The sequence below is a fragment of the Hibiscus syriacus genome, unplaced genomic scaffold (genome assembly GCF_006381635.1).
Source record: "Hibiscus syriacus cultivar Baekdansim isolate YM2019G1 unplaced genomic scaffold, ASM638163v2 tig00111427_pilon, whole genome shotgun sequence".
NCBI lineage: Eukaryota > Viridiplantae > Streptophyta > Magnoliopsida > Malvales > Malvaceae > Hibiscus > Hibiscus syriacus.
In genome coordinates, this window is record NW_024063088.1 from 5334459 (window position 1) to 5349668 (window position 15210).

The 15210-nt window shown below is 35.1% G+C and overlaps 1 protein-coding gene across 1 annotated transcript; it reads left to right on the top strand.

The window, feature by feature from the left end:
• Positions 1-1062: 1062 nt before the first annotated feature.
• LOC120162955 (expansin-A10-like) lies at positions 1063-2200 on the top strand. The gene is made up of 4 exons (XM_039172987.1): positions 1063-1094; positions 1191-1321; positions 1408-1720; positions 1827-2200. Coding segments are annotated over exons 1-4 (753 nt in total). The 5' UTR covers positions 1063-1092; the 3' UTR covers positions 2134-2200.
• Positions 2201-15210: the final 13010 nt, after the last annotated feature.

The window sequence follows — 15210 nt, forward strand, 5'->3', positions numbered from 1 at the left end:
TAAATTCATGTTTTAACAATTTTTAGTGGAACATGGGTTTTTTTACTCAAATATATACTTAAAAAAATTATTTACATTTTTAGAATCCATTCCAGATTATTTTTTTAATTTAGCATTCTTTTATATCGTGTAAGTGGAAGACATTTTCTGTATGAAGTGCTTTTAAGAAGGCGGTTTATGCGGGAAAAACCTTTGGCTTACGTGACACAAAAGGTTATAACTCTTTATGTTGGATTGAAATGAAAGAAAAATAAAATTATGAGTCAAAAATGTGAAAGAAAATTATAAAAAATTTATCTAAAAGGAATAAACGTGTGATGAATGTGTCAAAGACACGTAATTGCACGAGCACAAACATGAGTAGGGTTGGATGACGATGAATGTGTATTAGCCCATATTGCTTAGATACGTAGATTTACAAATATTTAAATATAATATTTTAAGTATTTATTTATTGAAGGATTAAATATAAGGTTAATACATAACGTCGTCGCTCAACTCAACTCATGCTCGTTTTCATACTAGTGTAAAAGTCACATACTTTTTCATATTTTTAATCACTTTTTCTTTTATTTTAGTTCAATTTGATCGAGATTAACAAAAGATCTTCATGCAAAACGGGTCTTTGCTTATCTCACAAAATAAGTGTTAGATTGAGAATTAATTGAGAATTAGTGTTATTTTGATTATTATTGTTATTATTATTTTTGTTGATATTTGAGTAAAAAAGCCGGGAAATAGGGGATGCTTACAAAATACTGAGCAGAAGGGTAAAAGCGGCATATCCCTACTTATATTTTTAAGGCAATTTCCTACACAGAAAGCTACAAGACCACGCGGTTTCTATCTACTTTCAAGCCACAAAAACAGCTCCCCCATGTGCCTCTGCAAAACTACCTTTTTGTATGTATAAAATATTTTTTAGTTACTGGAAAAAAAACAATTTGTGTCTGGTCCCTAATGCCCCAAAAGTGGAGTTAATGTTAGTTGTAGCTTGCAGCTCTAAACTTTTATATAAATCCCCCTCACCTTCTCCCCATTTCCTTCACCATTCTCATACCCCTGGTTTCAACTCTTTCATCTTCTTCCTTCATGTAATCTTATATTCCTCTTCACAAATGTTTCCATTTTGAGCTTATGGTTCTTACTTGGAAGCTCCAACAAAGTTTTTAACTTGCGTTTGTTTGCAGGAAAATGGCTTTTGCTAAGGTCTTCTTGTTGGGTTTTCTTGCAATGGTCTCTGCTGTTCGTGGACATGGTGCTGGTTGGACTAATGCACATGCAACCTTCTACGGCGGGAGTGATGCTTCCGGGACAATGGGTATGGAACTAAATGAAGCAACTTTATGTGGTACAATGGGGTGGCATGTTCTGTTTCAGTGATTCATTTAAGCTTTTGTTTTGCAGGTGGAGCATGTGGTTATGGAAACCTGTATAGCCAGGGTTATGGGACGAATACTGCGGCTTTGAGCACTGCTCTGTTCAACAATGGGCTGAGTTGTGGGTCGTGCTATGAAATTAAGTGTGTGGATGATGGCAAGTGGTGCCTGCCTGGCTCCATTATGGTCACCGCCACCAATTTTTGCCCTCCCAACAACGCTCTCCCTAATAATGCCGGAGGCTGGTGCAACCCTCCCCTACATCACTTTGATATTTCTCAGCCTGTTTTCCAACACATTGCTCAATACAGAGCCGGAGTTGTGCCTGTTGCTTACCGAAGGTGTGGTAAAATTACATGCAATCGTTTTTACCCTTACCTCCAGTAAAAACTTTTGCTTTTACTTTCTTGATAACATCACTACTTTTTGTGGGTTTTGAAATTGTAGGGTAGCATGCAGAAGAAAGGGAGGAATCAGGTTCACAATCAATGGCCACTCCTACTTCAACCTAGTCCTCATCACCAACGTAGGCGGCGCCGGTGATGTGCACTCGGTGGCTATCAAGGGCTCCAAGACCGGTTGGCAGCCCATGTCTAGGAACTGGGGCCAGAACTGGCAAAGCAACAGCTACCTCAACGGCCAAAGCCTCTCATTTAAGGTCACAACAAGTGATGGCCGTACTGTGGTGTCCTACAATGTTGCCCCACCTGGCTGGTCCTTTGGGCAGACCTTCACTGGCGCCCAATTCCACTAGAGGAACACACTTTGTTGTCTAGATCTTTTCAATTACTATATACTATATATACATTAAAGTAGTAGTATTTATTAGCTTGACTTTTAGTATATGTAAGGAGTCCTATAATGCCATGGGATTTTTGGGTCAGAAATGTGAAAGGGCTTATTTTAAAATAGCCCTTTTATCGTTTTGGGTTTGGTTTTATTGTGGGGGTAGGTGTCCTAGTTAAGGCAAGGTGCCCTTTTTTTAGAGGTATTGTAAGGGCCATTTTTCTTGTGTTGTTTGTGAAAACAGGAGGAAATGGCAGAGGTGGACTTTTACCACCCGCCAACCTATTAGGTCCTTTTTTTCTCACCTAAGGGATGTTGAGAAGAAGCATTGTTTTGGCTTTGATTAGGTTTTGCTGGCTAATTTGTGAATTTTTCTATTCCCACTAGTAATGCAAAAGTGAACTTTGGTTTATCATATTATGATCGAGTTTTATTTGGCATCATTCAGTATAATAAGGCTGTTGGAGAAGAAGGGGCATTGTCCGCCCAGTTGCACCTGCAACGATCCATTTCCACTCGAATCGTTCAGGACACCGTTTTCTTGTCCAGAACACGGTAACTCAGAACTTAAACTGGTTCCAAAGTAACCCGAATAACTTCCGAAGGAAAACCATGCAGAGCCCTCCACATCTCTGGAAATAAGCAGAGACTGTTATATACTAATTCGCCATGCCACTTGTTATCTACATTATATACTAACATCTTCATCTCCTGAGGGGAATCGAATTCGGGTCCTCCGACAAGGCCATATGCCTACCATCATGATTCAACATCCACACAAGATCAGTTTGGAGCTGTTGTTGAGTGCCCATTCTATAGGGTACTTGCATTTCATTTTGGAACTGCAAGAGAAAGGCTTGTTAACTAAGCCAACTTCCACACATGCCCCTTGGGAGGACACTATCATTTTCTGTCAACTACATAGGGGAACATGGCATACCTTATGGACTTGAATTTGATCTAGATATTCCATTGGCCCCAATTGTTCTACATTGCTGATCGTCTATGTTAGTCCAACAGCTGAAAAGTCATAATACTGTTAGAAATATGTTGTAGAGTTGAAGTAAACGAATGAACTATACAAAGAGGCACTGTGCTGAGAAGAAGGTGGTCGTGCACCATGTACCCAGACATTCATGAATATTTACATCATGGTCCAACTTCTTGAATGGTTTTTTTTGAATGCCTAGATTCTCAAAGATAAAAGAACTATGTAATTGATAAGAATGATGACCCAAAAACTTGATAACAGCAAAAAAATATGACGAAAATCTGTTGAAATAATAATGTTTTAGCTAATTTTTTTATTGATTTTGTTATTTAAATAATAATAAAATCGGTAAGTATTTTTAGCCGTATATAAACTGCGCACGTGATCACTTTCCAAATATGATACGCTGTTTAAGATAGTGGGTTTAGGAAAGGACTTACTTCAAGGCTTTCCAACTTCCTGTTTCCAGTAAATAGGAATGGAAATGGAGTGTTGATAAGTATGATATCAAACTGTTAAGTATGAAAAATATACAATTAGTAATAATTTCAGTTACAATCGATAATGTTACATAAGTTTTTTAAGATACTTGTTAAGTTACAACTCAAATAATTATATAATACTGATTTATTATGAATAATATATATATTTAATTTTAACTTCAAATATTATTAATTTTAACATAAAAAAGATTTTCTGTATTTTTATTAAAATTGTTTTGCAAACTTAAAAAAGGAAAACACATGAGGTAGATTTTTAACTTAATTACACAGTTGAAATCCTTCTAACAACAAATTTTAAATTTAACGATATCTAAAATCCTCAAAATTTTATAGAAAAATCAATATGGTCCATGAACTTTTTTTATACTCAATGTGATCCTTAAATGATATTTAATAGTTTAATTTATAGTAATTTTATATAAATATTAAATATCTTAATAATTGTTTATATTTATATTTAAATTTAAACTACATCTTATTTTTTTTAAAAATTAAATAAATCGTCAAACTTTCTAAAAAATCAACTAGACTTTCAAATTTAATAAAAAATTTAATTAAGTTCATCTATAATCATCATTCATCGTGTGCTGCCACAAAATATCGTAAAATGTCACATCAATAATGTAAAATATCATGTAAGCTTTGTGAATGTTATATAAGTGTCGTGACGGTTTAATTCTGTTAGTTAAAAGATTAGATAGATTTTTATCTCAGTTTAAGTCACACTAAGGGCAACTAAAAATGTTCAAGGCTACACTAGTTTTTTATTCCCAAAAATTTGAGGGACTTAAATTAACTAAATATATATTTTTATTCAATGACTCTTTTATGTGCTCTTGCTTACAACAATATTGTCTAATTTTTTTAATTTAATTGATACCCAATACATATTAACATTATACTCTTATTATAAACTAAAATAATTTTTGTGATATGAAATTAATAATCAACTTTATTGTTTATATTTTCATAACTCACATTAATTTAAGTAATGCTTTTTTAATAATTATATTTAATTGAATTATTTAATATTATTTGTTTATCTCCATTTAAAAAATTAGATATCAAATATATTTTACTATTTTATTTTGAAATCACGTTTTCATTTATATTAACCAAACATGTTTTCTAATTTTTAAAAAACTGAAAATAATTTTTTTGATAACAAAATAATAAATAAAAACAAAAAATATTTATAGAACCAAGCAAACCCTTAGTTTTATTATTTTTTATGTGGTTAGAGATTTATTGTTATCCATTGAAATCTTGGGTTTGAGCATAGTATATGTACGAGCATAAGCTTTATTATCAATTATTGAAAGTTCTTAAACAAATATTATATTGTATTAACCTAGATTATAAAAAAATAGAGAAAATAACCTCAGTGACCGAAAAATTCCTTATAATACGATTTTGACCAATTTTTTTTCTATTTGCCAAAATGACCAACAAAATCGCAATGCGGTCTCTAAATCGCAACGCGATCTCCAGTATCGCAAATTAGTTTCCAGATTCGCAACGCGATTTTGACTATCACATTACGATTTTCCAAATTAGCGTTGCGATTTTAGAAAATCGCAATGCGAATATGTAAATCGCAACGCGATAATACATAATCGCAACGCGATTCTGACTATCGCAACGCGATAATACATAATCGCAATGCGATTTTCAAAGCGACATTAGTATCGCAACGCGTATTTTATTTTCATATTCCAAACACGAATATTAATACCCGTAATCGTAACTCTTAACCTAAACCTAAATCACAACTCAGTCCCATCTCCATTCTCACTCTCTACGGCGACATCCTCCCCATCTCCGATGAAATCCGTCCCCATCTCCGGCGAAATCTGTCGATCTCCATCTCAGAGCCACCCTCACAATCATTCACGATAAGAAATGGAAAATCAACCAAATCAACCATCGAGGGTTAGTTTTTTAATTATTTTTATTTTGAAAATTTGCATTATTATTAGTTTTTCATATTGAAATTGATGACAAGTTTACTGGTACATCCCGTAATCGCAACTCTTAACCTAAAATCCTAAATCACAACTCAGTCCCATCTCCATTCTCACTCTCTACGGCGACATCCGTCCCCATCTCCGATGAAATCCGTCCCATCTCCGGCGAAATCTGTCTATCCTCTCAGAGCCACCCTCACAATCATTCACGATCAGAAATGGAAAATCAACCAAATCAACCATCGAGGGTTAGTTTTTTAATTATTTTTATTTTGAAATTTTTGCATTATTATTAGTTTTTTCATATTGAAATTGATGACAAGTTTACTGGTAATTTCAATAATAGATTAACCATTTCACTTAGATTGCTTATTAAATTCATTCAATTGCTGCCAATACTGCTAAACTGTTCTAAAATAACCATGTGAAGTTAGTATTTGTCTTTGTTTTGTTTTTTTGGTTGAAGTAATGCAATCTATTCAAGTTTCAATTTTAGACAATGACTATTTGAAACCGAGGATCGCAACACGAAATGAAAATCGCAACAATAGTCAAATTCGCGTTACGATAGTCATTTTCGTGTTGCGATTTTCATTTCGGGTTGCGATTATCTCATTGCGATAGTCAAATTCGCGTTGCGATAGTCATTTTCGTGTTGCGATTTTCATTTTCGTGTTGCGATTTTCATTATCGTGTTGCGATTTTAAGTTTCAGAAACTATTATTCTTCTGCAAATTGAAACTTGAATGAATTGCATTACTTCAACCAAAAAACAAAGACAAATACGAAATTCACAGTGTTGCAAATTTAAGTTTAAAGAATAAACTACTACTACTTTTATGTTTATTAATGTTTTTGGTATATCTTCACAGTGTAGTTGTTAATCTAACTTGGTATGTTTATTGTTTTTGTAGAACTTTTTTTCGGCTCAATTGACCTTAAGGAATAAAATAAGCCTAGTCACTACAATTGCGTCGAAAGCTTTCACCTGTACAAAGAAAAATGTTTGAGGATACTTGCTTCGGGCCATGGCTGAAAGTACAACATCCAGGTGGAGATGCTATGTTAACCCATTTGTGGCTTCAGACCATGACTAGCGATCTACCCGAGAGTATAAAATGTGGTAATAAAGAGATATGGTTTCATTTTCAACCGGCGTATACGTGTTTTGGGCGGGAGGAGTTTTGCTTAATAACTGGTCTACGCTTCGGACACGATGATGTAGGTCGATACACTAGTCATATTACTCGCCCATCATGGTTATCCCGGGTTTTTCCTGAGCTGTCAATGGAGAAGCCGAATTTACACGTCGACGACTTGACGAGATTATTGAATAAGAAAGATGGTTTTACTCGGATGGATGACGTCGATGTTGTCTGAGTATGCCTTTTAGTTCTTTTGCATGTCGGCTTTTTAGGCAGAGAGGTCAGACAACCTATTCTTAATGACCTAATATTATTGGTAGAGGACATAAATGCATGGAACCTATTTCCGTGGGGTTCATATCTATGGAAAGCTACCTGGAATAAGTTGTCGTCTGCCTTTGATGACCGCAAAAGTTTGCGTGGCGATGATTCCAAATACACTTTGTCAGGCTTTATTTGGGCCTTTAAGGTAAGAATTTATATATAATGTTTCGAAAATTATAATTAATTATTTAACAATTACTAATGTTTGTGTATTATATTGTTTTTGTAGATTTGGATATTTGAGGCTTTTCCCGACATGCAGACATATGCATTAAAAACTTCAAATGATATTTCTAGAGCTATTTCCTGGAAGAGGAAACGTCGACTGTTGATTTGGGAAGAGTTATTACGGTATACGATAATAAATGATGTAAGTTAACACAAATACTACTATATATAAACAAGTTATTACTAGTACACGTTTAACTTTGTTTGAGTTTTTATATTGTTAGGAGGTCAACACTCCATTACAGAGGCTGAAACCCACGGAGGCTAAGCTTGCCACTGATTGGTGGCAAGCTAGTAAGCGTTTTTTTGATGGCACGGATGATGAGAAGCCTCCACTTCGAGAGCCATCACCTCACCCAGAGCCATCACCTGATCGACCACACTATATACCTCTACAACGAGAGCCATCACCTATTCCGTCACATCATCGAGCCTCTTCTCCACCATCACCTCATGATAGGCGACCGTCAAAGATGCCACGACATTTATCTCCCTGTTCTCCACCTCCACCTCCACAGGATGAGTTCGGGGAGTTGCGTGATAAGGTCAATGCCTTGCGTGAGGAAGTCGGTACTTTACGCGATGACAATGGTGCATGGCGTGACGAGGTATCTACTTTACGTGGTGAGGTAGCGGCTCTACGTGAGATGGTAGTATCGTTGTAGAATGAGGTTCATACTCTACGCAACGAGGTAAGTTTAAGATTTTTCATATTTAACTTGATTTACTCGTAATTTCACTTAGATTAACCATTTCACTTAGATTGCTTAGTAAATTTATTCGGTTGCTGCCAATACTGCTAAACAGTTCTAAAATAACCCTGTGAAGTTAGTATTTGTCTTTGTTTTGTCTTTTGGTTGAAGTAGTGCAATCCATTCAAGTTTCAATTTGCAGAAGAAGAATAGTCGCAACACGAAACTTAAAAATTGCAACGCGAAAATGACTATCGCAACGCGGAAATGACTATCGCAACGCGAATTTGACTATCGCAACGGGATAATCGCAATGCGAAATAAAAATCGCAACGAGAAAATCGCAATGCGAAAATGAAAATCGCAATGTGAATTTAGTTTCGCGTTGCGATTTTTATTTCGCATTGCGATAGTCAAACTCGCGTTGCGATAGTCATTTTCACGTTGCGTTTTTAAGTTTCAAAAACTATTCTTCTTCTGCAAATTGAAACTTGAATGGATTGCATTACTTCAACCAAAAGACAAAGACAAATACTAACTTCACAGTGTTGCAAATTTAAGTTTCAAGAATAAACTAATACTCTTTATGTTGTCCTTGAACATGCACTAAACCTATATGTTGTCCTTTTAAATGTTTATATATATATAAGTGCTTACTTCCGCAATGTTATCTGATGCATTTTGTGAACTATGATAGAATAATGACTTGGGTGAATACCGTGCAAGTTTGAAACATATTTGTCTTTGTTTTCACTGTTTAATATCATGTCTATTTATTTACTGATTTATGTATTAATTTATTTAATTTTAGCGGCCCGATAAGGTGGATGCTTTACGTTGGGTTTTTCTTGCACGACGGGGTTCACGCATCAGACGGCGTGCACGTGCCATTACGTCTCCGTTCACCCCAATAGTGCAAAGACTCCATAAAAAGAAGTCCGACTCACCTGTCATCGTTCAAGAGGCCTCTCCTATCGTTCAAGAGGCCCCTATCATCCCTTAAGAGTCCCCTCCCACCGTTCAAGAGGCCCCTGTCATCATTGAAGAGGTTCCTCCCACCATTCAAGAGCCTGATTCATACGGCGTAATATGTCGAATTATTGAGAAACCCCCTCATGTGTCAGACATGATGGATGGCTGTTGGCTTTCGTATGAGTTACCGGCCAGAACCATTCCGGCAGATGAAGTGGAGAGGAGACAACTACCAGAAATAATTCTGGATAATACCCTTTGGGCTAAGACCATAGTTGATTTTTATCTACATGAGCGGAGCCAGGGGTGTTACGGTGACATATACAAACTCAACGATGATATGCATTTGTTGATTGATCAGTCTTGGTGGGGTGTGTTATTAGGGGTCTTCTAATAGTAAGGAAATTGAGGAAAAAAAAATACGCGATATACAATTATGCCGACGTCTTTTCACGTAGTTCACTTGAAGAATCAACGACAGGAATCATATGTGTTGGCTAATGGACAAGCTAAACTTTATCCTACATGGTGGGAGGTCGATAAGGTTAATATTTATTTTTAAATATTTTAAAGGTGTTCATAAATAAGTGCGCAATTTGAATTATTACTTATAATTGCAGGTGTTTATCCCTGTTTTGGAACGTACTCATTGGCTTCTCGTCGAGCTTCAGCTTCCATCCCTGAAGATAATAGTATATGGCAGCATGATAAATTACATATCATTGCCTGATTTGAGAGATATTATTAAGGGATGGAGCTCTCATTTGGCTAAATTCTTGGATGCGATTAATTATTAGACTTATTCTGGAAACAAGAAACCAAAAAAGTTCAATGTTACAGTTATCAGAGACGAGACCGTGCCACAATAAACGTAGGAAGCCAGAGGGGATTGTGGTCCTCTCGTATGCATGTGCTTGGAGCGTTTGACAGGAAGTACACAGTTTCTACCTCCCATTGATAGAGATAGAGGTGCAGTGGGCTTGTGGTTTCGGCATTTTATGGCTAGAGCGATATATGCGAGACGCTGCCTACCTGCATCCGCGTTCTGAAAGTGTCCATAGACAATTTTTAAGTCAAATGCAAGTGTTGTTAAGTACCTAGAATTCTATAATAATTCTATAAAAAGTTTTGTTTGAGCAAATGTTTGGTTTCTGCAGGTTAATCCTGAAGTGAGCTGCGTGAAATTGATGTATGGGTGCATAAACAACTGTCTGGGGTATACTTTTTTTGATTGTTTAATTTATTCTTAAAAGTCTGATTTGTTTAATTGAGGAAAATAAGAATATTAGCATTTTTGCTTGTTTAATTGATTTGTAAAAGTTGATTTGTTTAATTGATGTGTAAATAATTCTTATTTGTGCTTGTTTAATTGATTTGTAAAAGTTGATTTGTAAAAGTTGATTTGTTTAATTGATGTGTAAATAATTTTTATTTGTTCTTATTTAATTGATTGAAATGTAAAAGTTGATTTGTTGATTTCAATCTGCATCATATTGAAAGCAAAAGTCCTGTTGAAGGTACACTTTCGCAACGCTAAACTCAAATCGCAATGCGAAAGTCAAAATCGCAATGCGAAAGCCAAAATCGCAACGCGAAAGTCAATTCCCGTTGCGATAGTCTAATACGCTTTGCAATTTTCTCGTTGCGATAGTCAAATTCCCGTTGTAATAATCAAATTCACGTTGCGATAGTCAAATTCGCGTTGCGATAGTCAAATTCACGTTGCGATTTTGGCGTTGCGATAGTCATATTCGCGTTGCGATAGTCAAATTTACGTTGCGATTTTTGAGTTACGATAGTCAAATTCACGTTGCGATAGTCAAATTCACGTTGCGATAGTCAAATTCGCGTTGCGATAGTCAAATTCGCGTTGCGATATTCAAATGAATGTGTAATAAGTGATAACAACTGAACATATCATAGCAATGTTCAAACTCAAGTTACTAACATGCCTAATGAAAATGTTAAAGTTACACATAAAATACACATAATACAACGTTTGCATTTAAAAATCACCTAAGTTAATAGTCCCAAAAGGTGAAGCCGATTGTGATTGGGATTTTGATTTTGATTGCCTTTTTCTTGACACCATATGAGCTTTGGATTTTGATGAGGATCCATATTTTGGTAGAGGAAAAGATGATTGTGATGGCACTGGTGATCCACATGTCAACCTTGTATGACCACTTTCCTTGCACCGACTACATGTCGATCTCTTCTTCTCTTCACCCTTAGACGGTATACGATCGTGACTTTTTGGTCGGCCAGTAGCCTTCTGTCCATGGCTGGTGGCAAAACTGTTTGTAAGACATCTGGTATGTCCCACTTAGAAGGATGTGGAATAGGGTAGATAATCTCGGCATAAGTCTATCGATATACTTCTGTAGTGTAGCAATCCATAGCGTATGCGCTTGAATCATCTTGGTTTAGATGAAGAGTAACTTTTATAACATGGCCACACGAATAACCAGATGTTTGTCATTTCATACAACTACACGTCTTTGTATTTAGATCGACAAGCCCATTTAAGTTATTATCCAGTACTTCAAACAAAGTGTTGAACATGGTTCAACTCTCCATGACATTGACTTCACAACGCGTTTCGTTATCTTTTTTCAGTCCATGGTGTAACACGATGTTTCCAATGTTCCTGTAAATTTAAATAAATAATATTTAGTAAAATATATGATAAGTTCGAATTTAAAGAAATAATACCTACATGGTTTTTTCTTGTAGTCCACTGTTGAATAAGGCTCAAAAAACTCCATTAACATAGTAATGGGTAATTTCCGGAATGACGACTTAGAGCGTTGATTGATTCTGTACTATTAGACGTCATGAACCATATCTTGCTCCAAGTTGATGTACTCTTGACCATCTTTCAAACCCCGACATCTTCTAGTGTTTGAGCACACTGAGGCAAAACACGTCTTAAACAATTTATATGCTTATTAAAATCCACTTCCCGATAAGCTTTTACAGCCTTCCAGTATGTTCATTTGTGATTTTTTATACCAACAGACCTTGATTTTAGATTTCTATACAAATGAAAACCACAAAGTCCATGAAAAGCATATGGGAAACACCTTCTAACAGCGTTGTCAACTGATTTACCCTATCGGATATGATTGTCAGATGCTAATAAGGACCTATGCAATCCCTAAGATGCCCCATAAACCATGTCCATGAATCAAGGTTTCAGATTTGCCAACCCCGTAAGCTATTGGAGTATCCCATTGTTAGCATCCATGGCTACTGCTAATAAGTTTACTCCAAGGTATCGACATTTCAAATGTGCTCCGTCAACTATAATAACTAGGCGCATGCAAGTAATAAACGAACGAATCTACAAAATACAATACACAAGAAATATAATCATTTAAATGTGAAATGCATACAACTAAAAAAATGAGTCAACAAAATTATAATTATTTACTAACCGCAACACCAATGGCGATAAACAATAACTCAAAGCGTACATCTCTATCTATTTTGATATGTGTTACCGACCCAGGATTTTTCAGCTTTAAATTATGACAATAAGCTGGCAGTTGGGCAAACGTGCTTCTGGCGACCCCCTCAACAATTCAAGGCATAACATTTGGCTCTCCAAGCTTGAGAATATGAGATACTAATCTTGAACCGAGCATTCATGTTAGTCATAATTTTATGCCCCGATATACCCTGCCATTCAAAAACATTAACTCAGCTAGAAAACCACCCAACACCTTTTTGTTTGCCTGTCTATGGTGAGGAAAACTTGGGTTCTTGAACATGTATGTTTATCAATAAAAGTCCTAACTTGAAACATTTCGCAATCTTTATCCTCTTTGCATCATACGCCACGTACAGTTTTTGTCAATCATACACCTTGTTTCGAAACGATCTTTGCTTGATTTGTTAACTTTTAGTTGATAGCCATCTTCTACACATTTCGTATACAAAGCTATCTTCAAGTCTTCTTTTGTATCAAAACAATCATATTTCTTGATACGAATAATTTTGTGTAACAATCAACTGCTATCTTTACCAACTCTTCTTCTCCGGTATTGAAGTAATTCTGGCATATTCCAGTTATACTCCCGTGGCATTTTCTCGGGGACTTTTTTCGGGGATTTCTTCTTCTTCTTTTTCTTCTTCAGGGTTTATATGAATTACATAATTGATGTTTAATATGTTTCATTCACAGTCGTAACTTCCTCTTCCATTATCATCAACAACATCTTCAAGATCAAAGTCCGGGTATTGACCAAGATCAAATTTCGATACTGACTAGTCACAATTTTTTCTGGCTCCTCATCGTCTAACTGGTCAATACGAAAACCAGAATTTGGTGCTGAAAGTTGATTGGGATTTGGATTAGGGAAAGGTTGTGGGTTTTGAGATTGTGTTTGGTATTGGAAATGTGGTGAAACAAAAATTTGCTTGGTGATAAAATTGTGGTGGAACCATTAAATTTTGAGCACCATAAACTGGGGTTGAAAAACTTAGTTGATTACTACCCGCTACTGACCCAACTTCACTACTTCTAGGTTCAACAACATACAATGACATCATCTTGCGAAACACTAATGAAGCAATGAACGTTCAAATCTTCATTGTCGGTTAACAATAAAACTTTACCTTTTCTCTGATAAGAAGCCTAAATCCACTTAGGGGCTCTAAATTAATTTTTGCAACACGTAATATTAGAGTTTCATAAGTTAACTTTTTTAATGACAGTTTAGTTGAAGATTCATGGGTAAAGGCATATATTGTAAAACCATGAACATTCTCCCATGACCTCCAAAACACAAATCTATCCAAATATGATCAACATTAGATGATTTCATTATTGTAAATTAATTTACTAAACAAACGAGCTGCGAAACTAAAACCTGTTGCCGGATGGGGAAGGATGTCGTTGGATAGGATGTCGTTGGATATAGGAACGGATGTCGCCGAAGAGAGTGATAGATGGAGATGGAATGAGTTGCGATTTACATATTCGCATTGCGATAGTCAAAATCACGTTGCGAATCTGGAAACTAATTTGCGATACTAGAGATCGCGTTGCGATTTAGAGATTGCATTGCGATTTTGTTGGTCATTTTGGCAAATCGAAAAAAAGTTGGTCAAAATCATATATTATAAGGAATTTTCGGTCACTGAGGTTATTTTCTCAAAAAAATATGTATCTTATTAAATTTTTATGTTTTTAGTATATTTTATTTTAACTAGGTGTTATGTATAATATTTGGTGATTGATAGAAATTAATTAAAACTTTAATAATTAATTGAAAAAATTTGTTATTCAATGAATAAAATAGAATTAATTTGATAATAGTCTTGTAAATTAGAGATGTGAAATCATTTAACCGTTCAAGTTTCAAGTCGAATCATGTCGGGTCAAGGTAATTCAGATACATATTATGTCAGTTCAATTCAGTAGTTTGACTTGGATTAGGTAAGGTCGAGTCAACTTAGGTTCATCATTTCAGATTATTTGAAATTAGATTCAATTATGGTTCGGATCGAGTTAATTTCAGTTCAGATCAATATTAGTTCAGGTTAAAACAGTTCGGGTGCGAAATAGTTAAATAACAGGTTAATTCAGGTTTAGATAGACTTCAGGTCTAATCTCGTTTAGATTAAGTTATGTAATTAACGGGTAAAATTCAGGTCGGATCTTACCGGATATATATGGACTTCAGGTATAGCCATTTTCGAGTTTCATTCATAAGTTATTGATTTAATAGAACTTTGAATGTATTTATAGATTACAACTTATAAATATAAAAAGTGAACATATTAATTTAATGATCATAGTTAATCATGTACCTTAAATAGTGAAGAATTATTTTGTCACATTATATTATCATAAATTCATAATAACTTAAATATAAAATAATTACAAACATTAACACTTTAGGTGTTCGAGCAGTAAACACCGCTAATTTCTTCAGTTAAGTGACATGTGTACATTCTTGTAATTTAAAAATTTTCATTAAAAATTAAAAAAATTTAAAATTATATATATATTTAAAAAAATATACAAAACTTTCGAAATAACTCCAAAACTTTGAAAACTTTCATTTTAACCCCTAAACTCATACTGTCCACTGCCGAAGCTCCACCCGACCTCGCCTACCACGAGCGATCAATACCCCTATGAAATCACAATTGATTGACGATCGATTGACATTTTGTACCCTACGAATCGTATGATGAAAATCTTGATCCC

What these genes read in the sequence shown, in the direction of transcription:
- LOC120162955 (XM_039172987.1), top strand. An exon ending in TGATGCTTCCGGGACAATGG is followed by an intron (nt 1,322 to 1,407) that starts GTATGGAACTAA and finishes TTTGTTTTGCAG; the next exon opens with GTGGAGCATGTGGTTATGGA. An exon ending in GTGCCTGTTGCTTACCGAAG is followed by an intron (nt 1,721 to 1,826) that starts GTGTGGTAAAAT and finishes TTGAAATTGTAG; the next exon opens with GGTAGCATGCAGAAGAAAGG.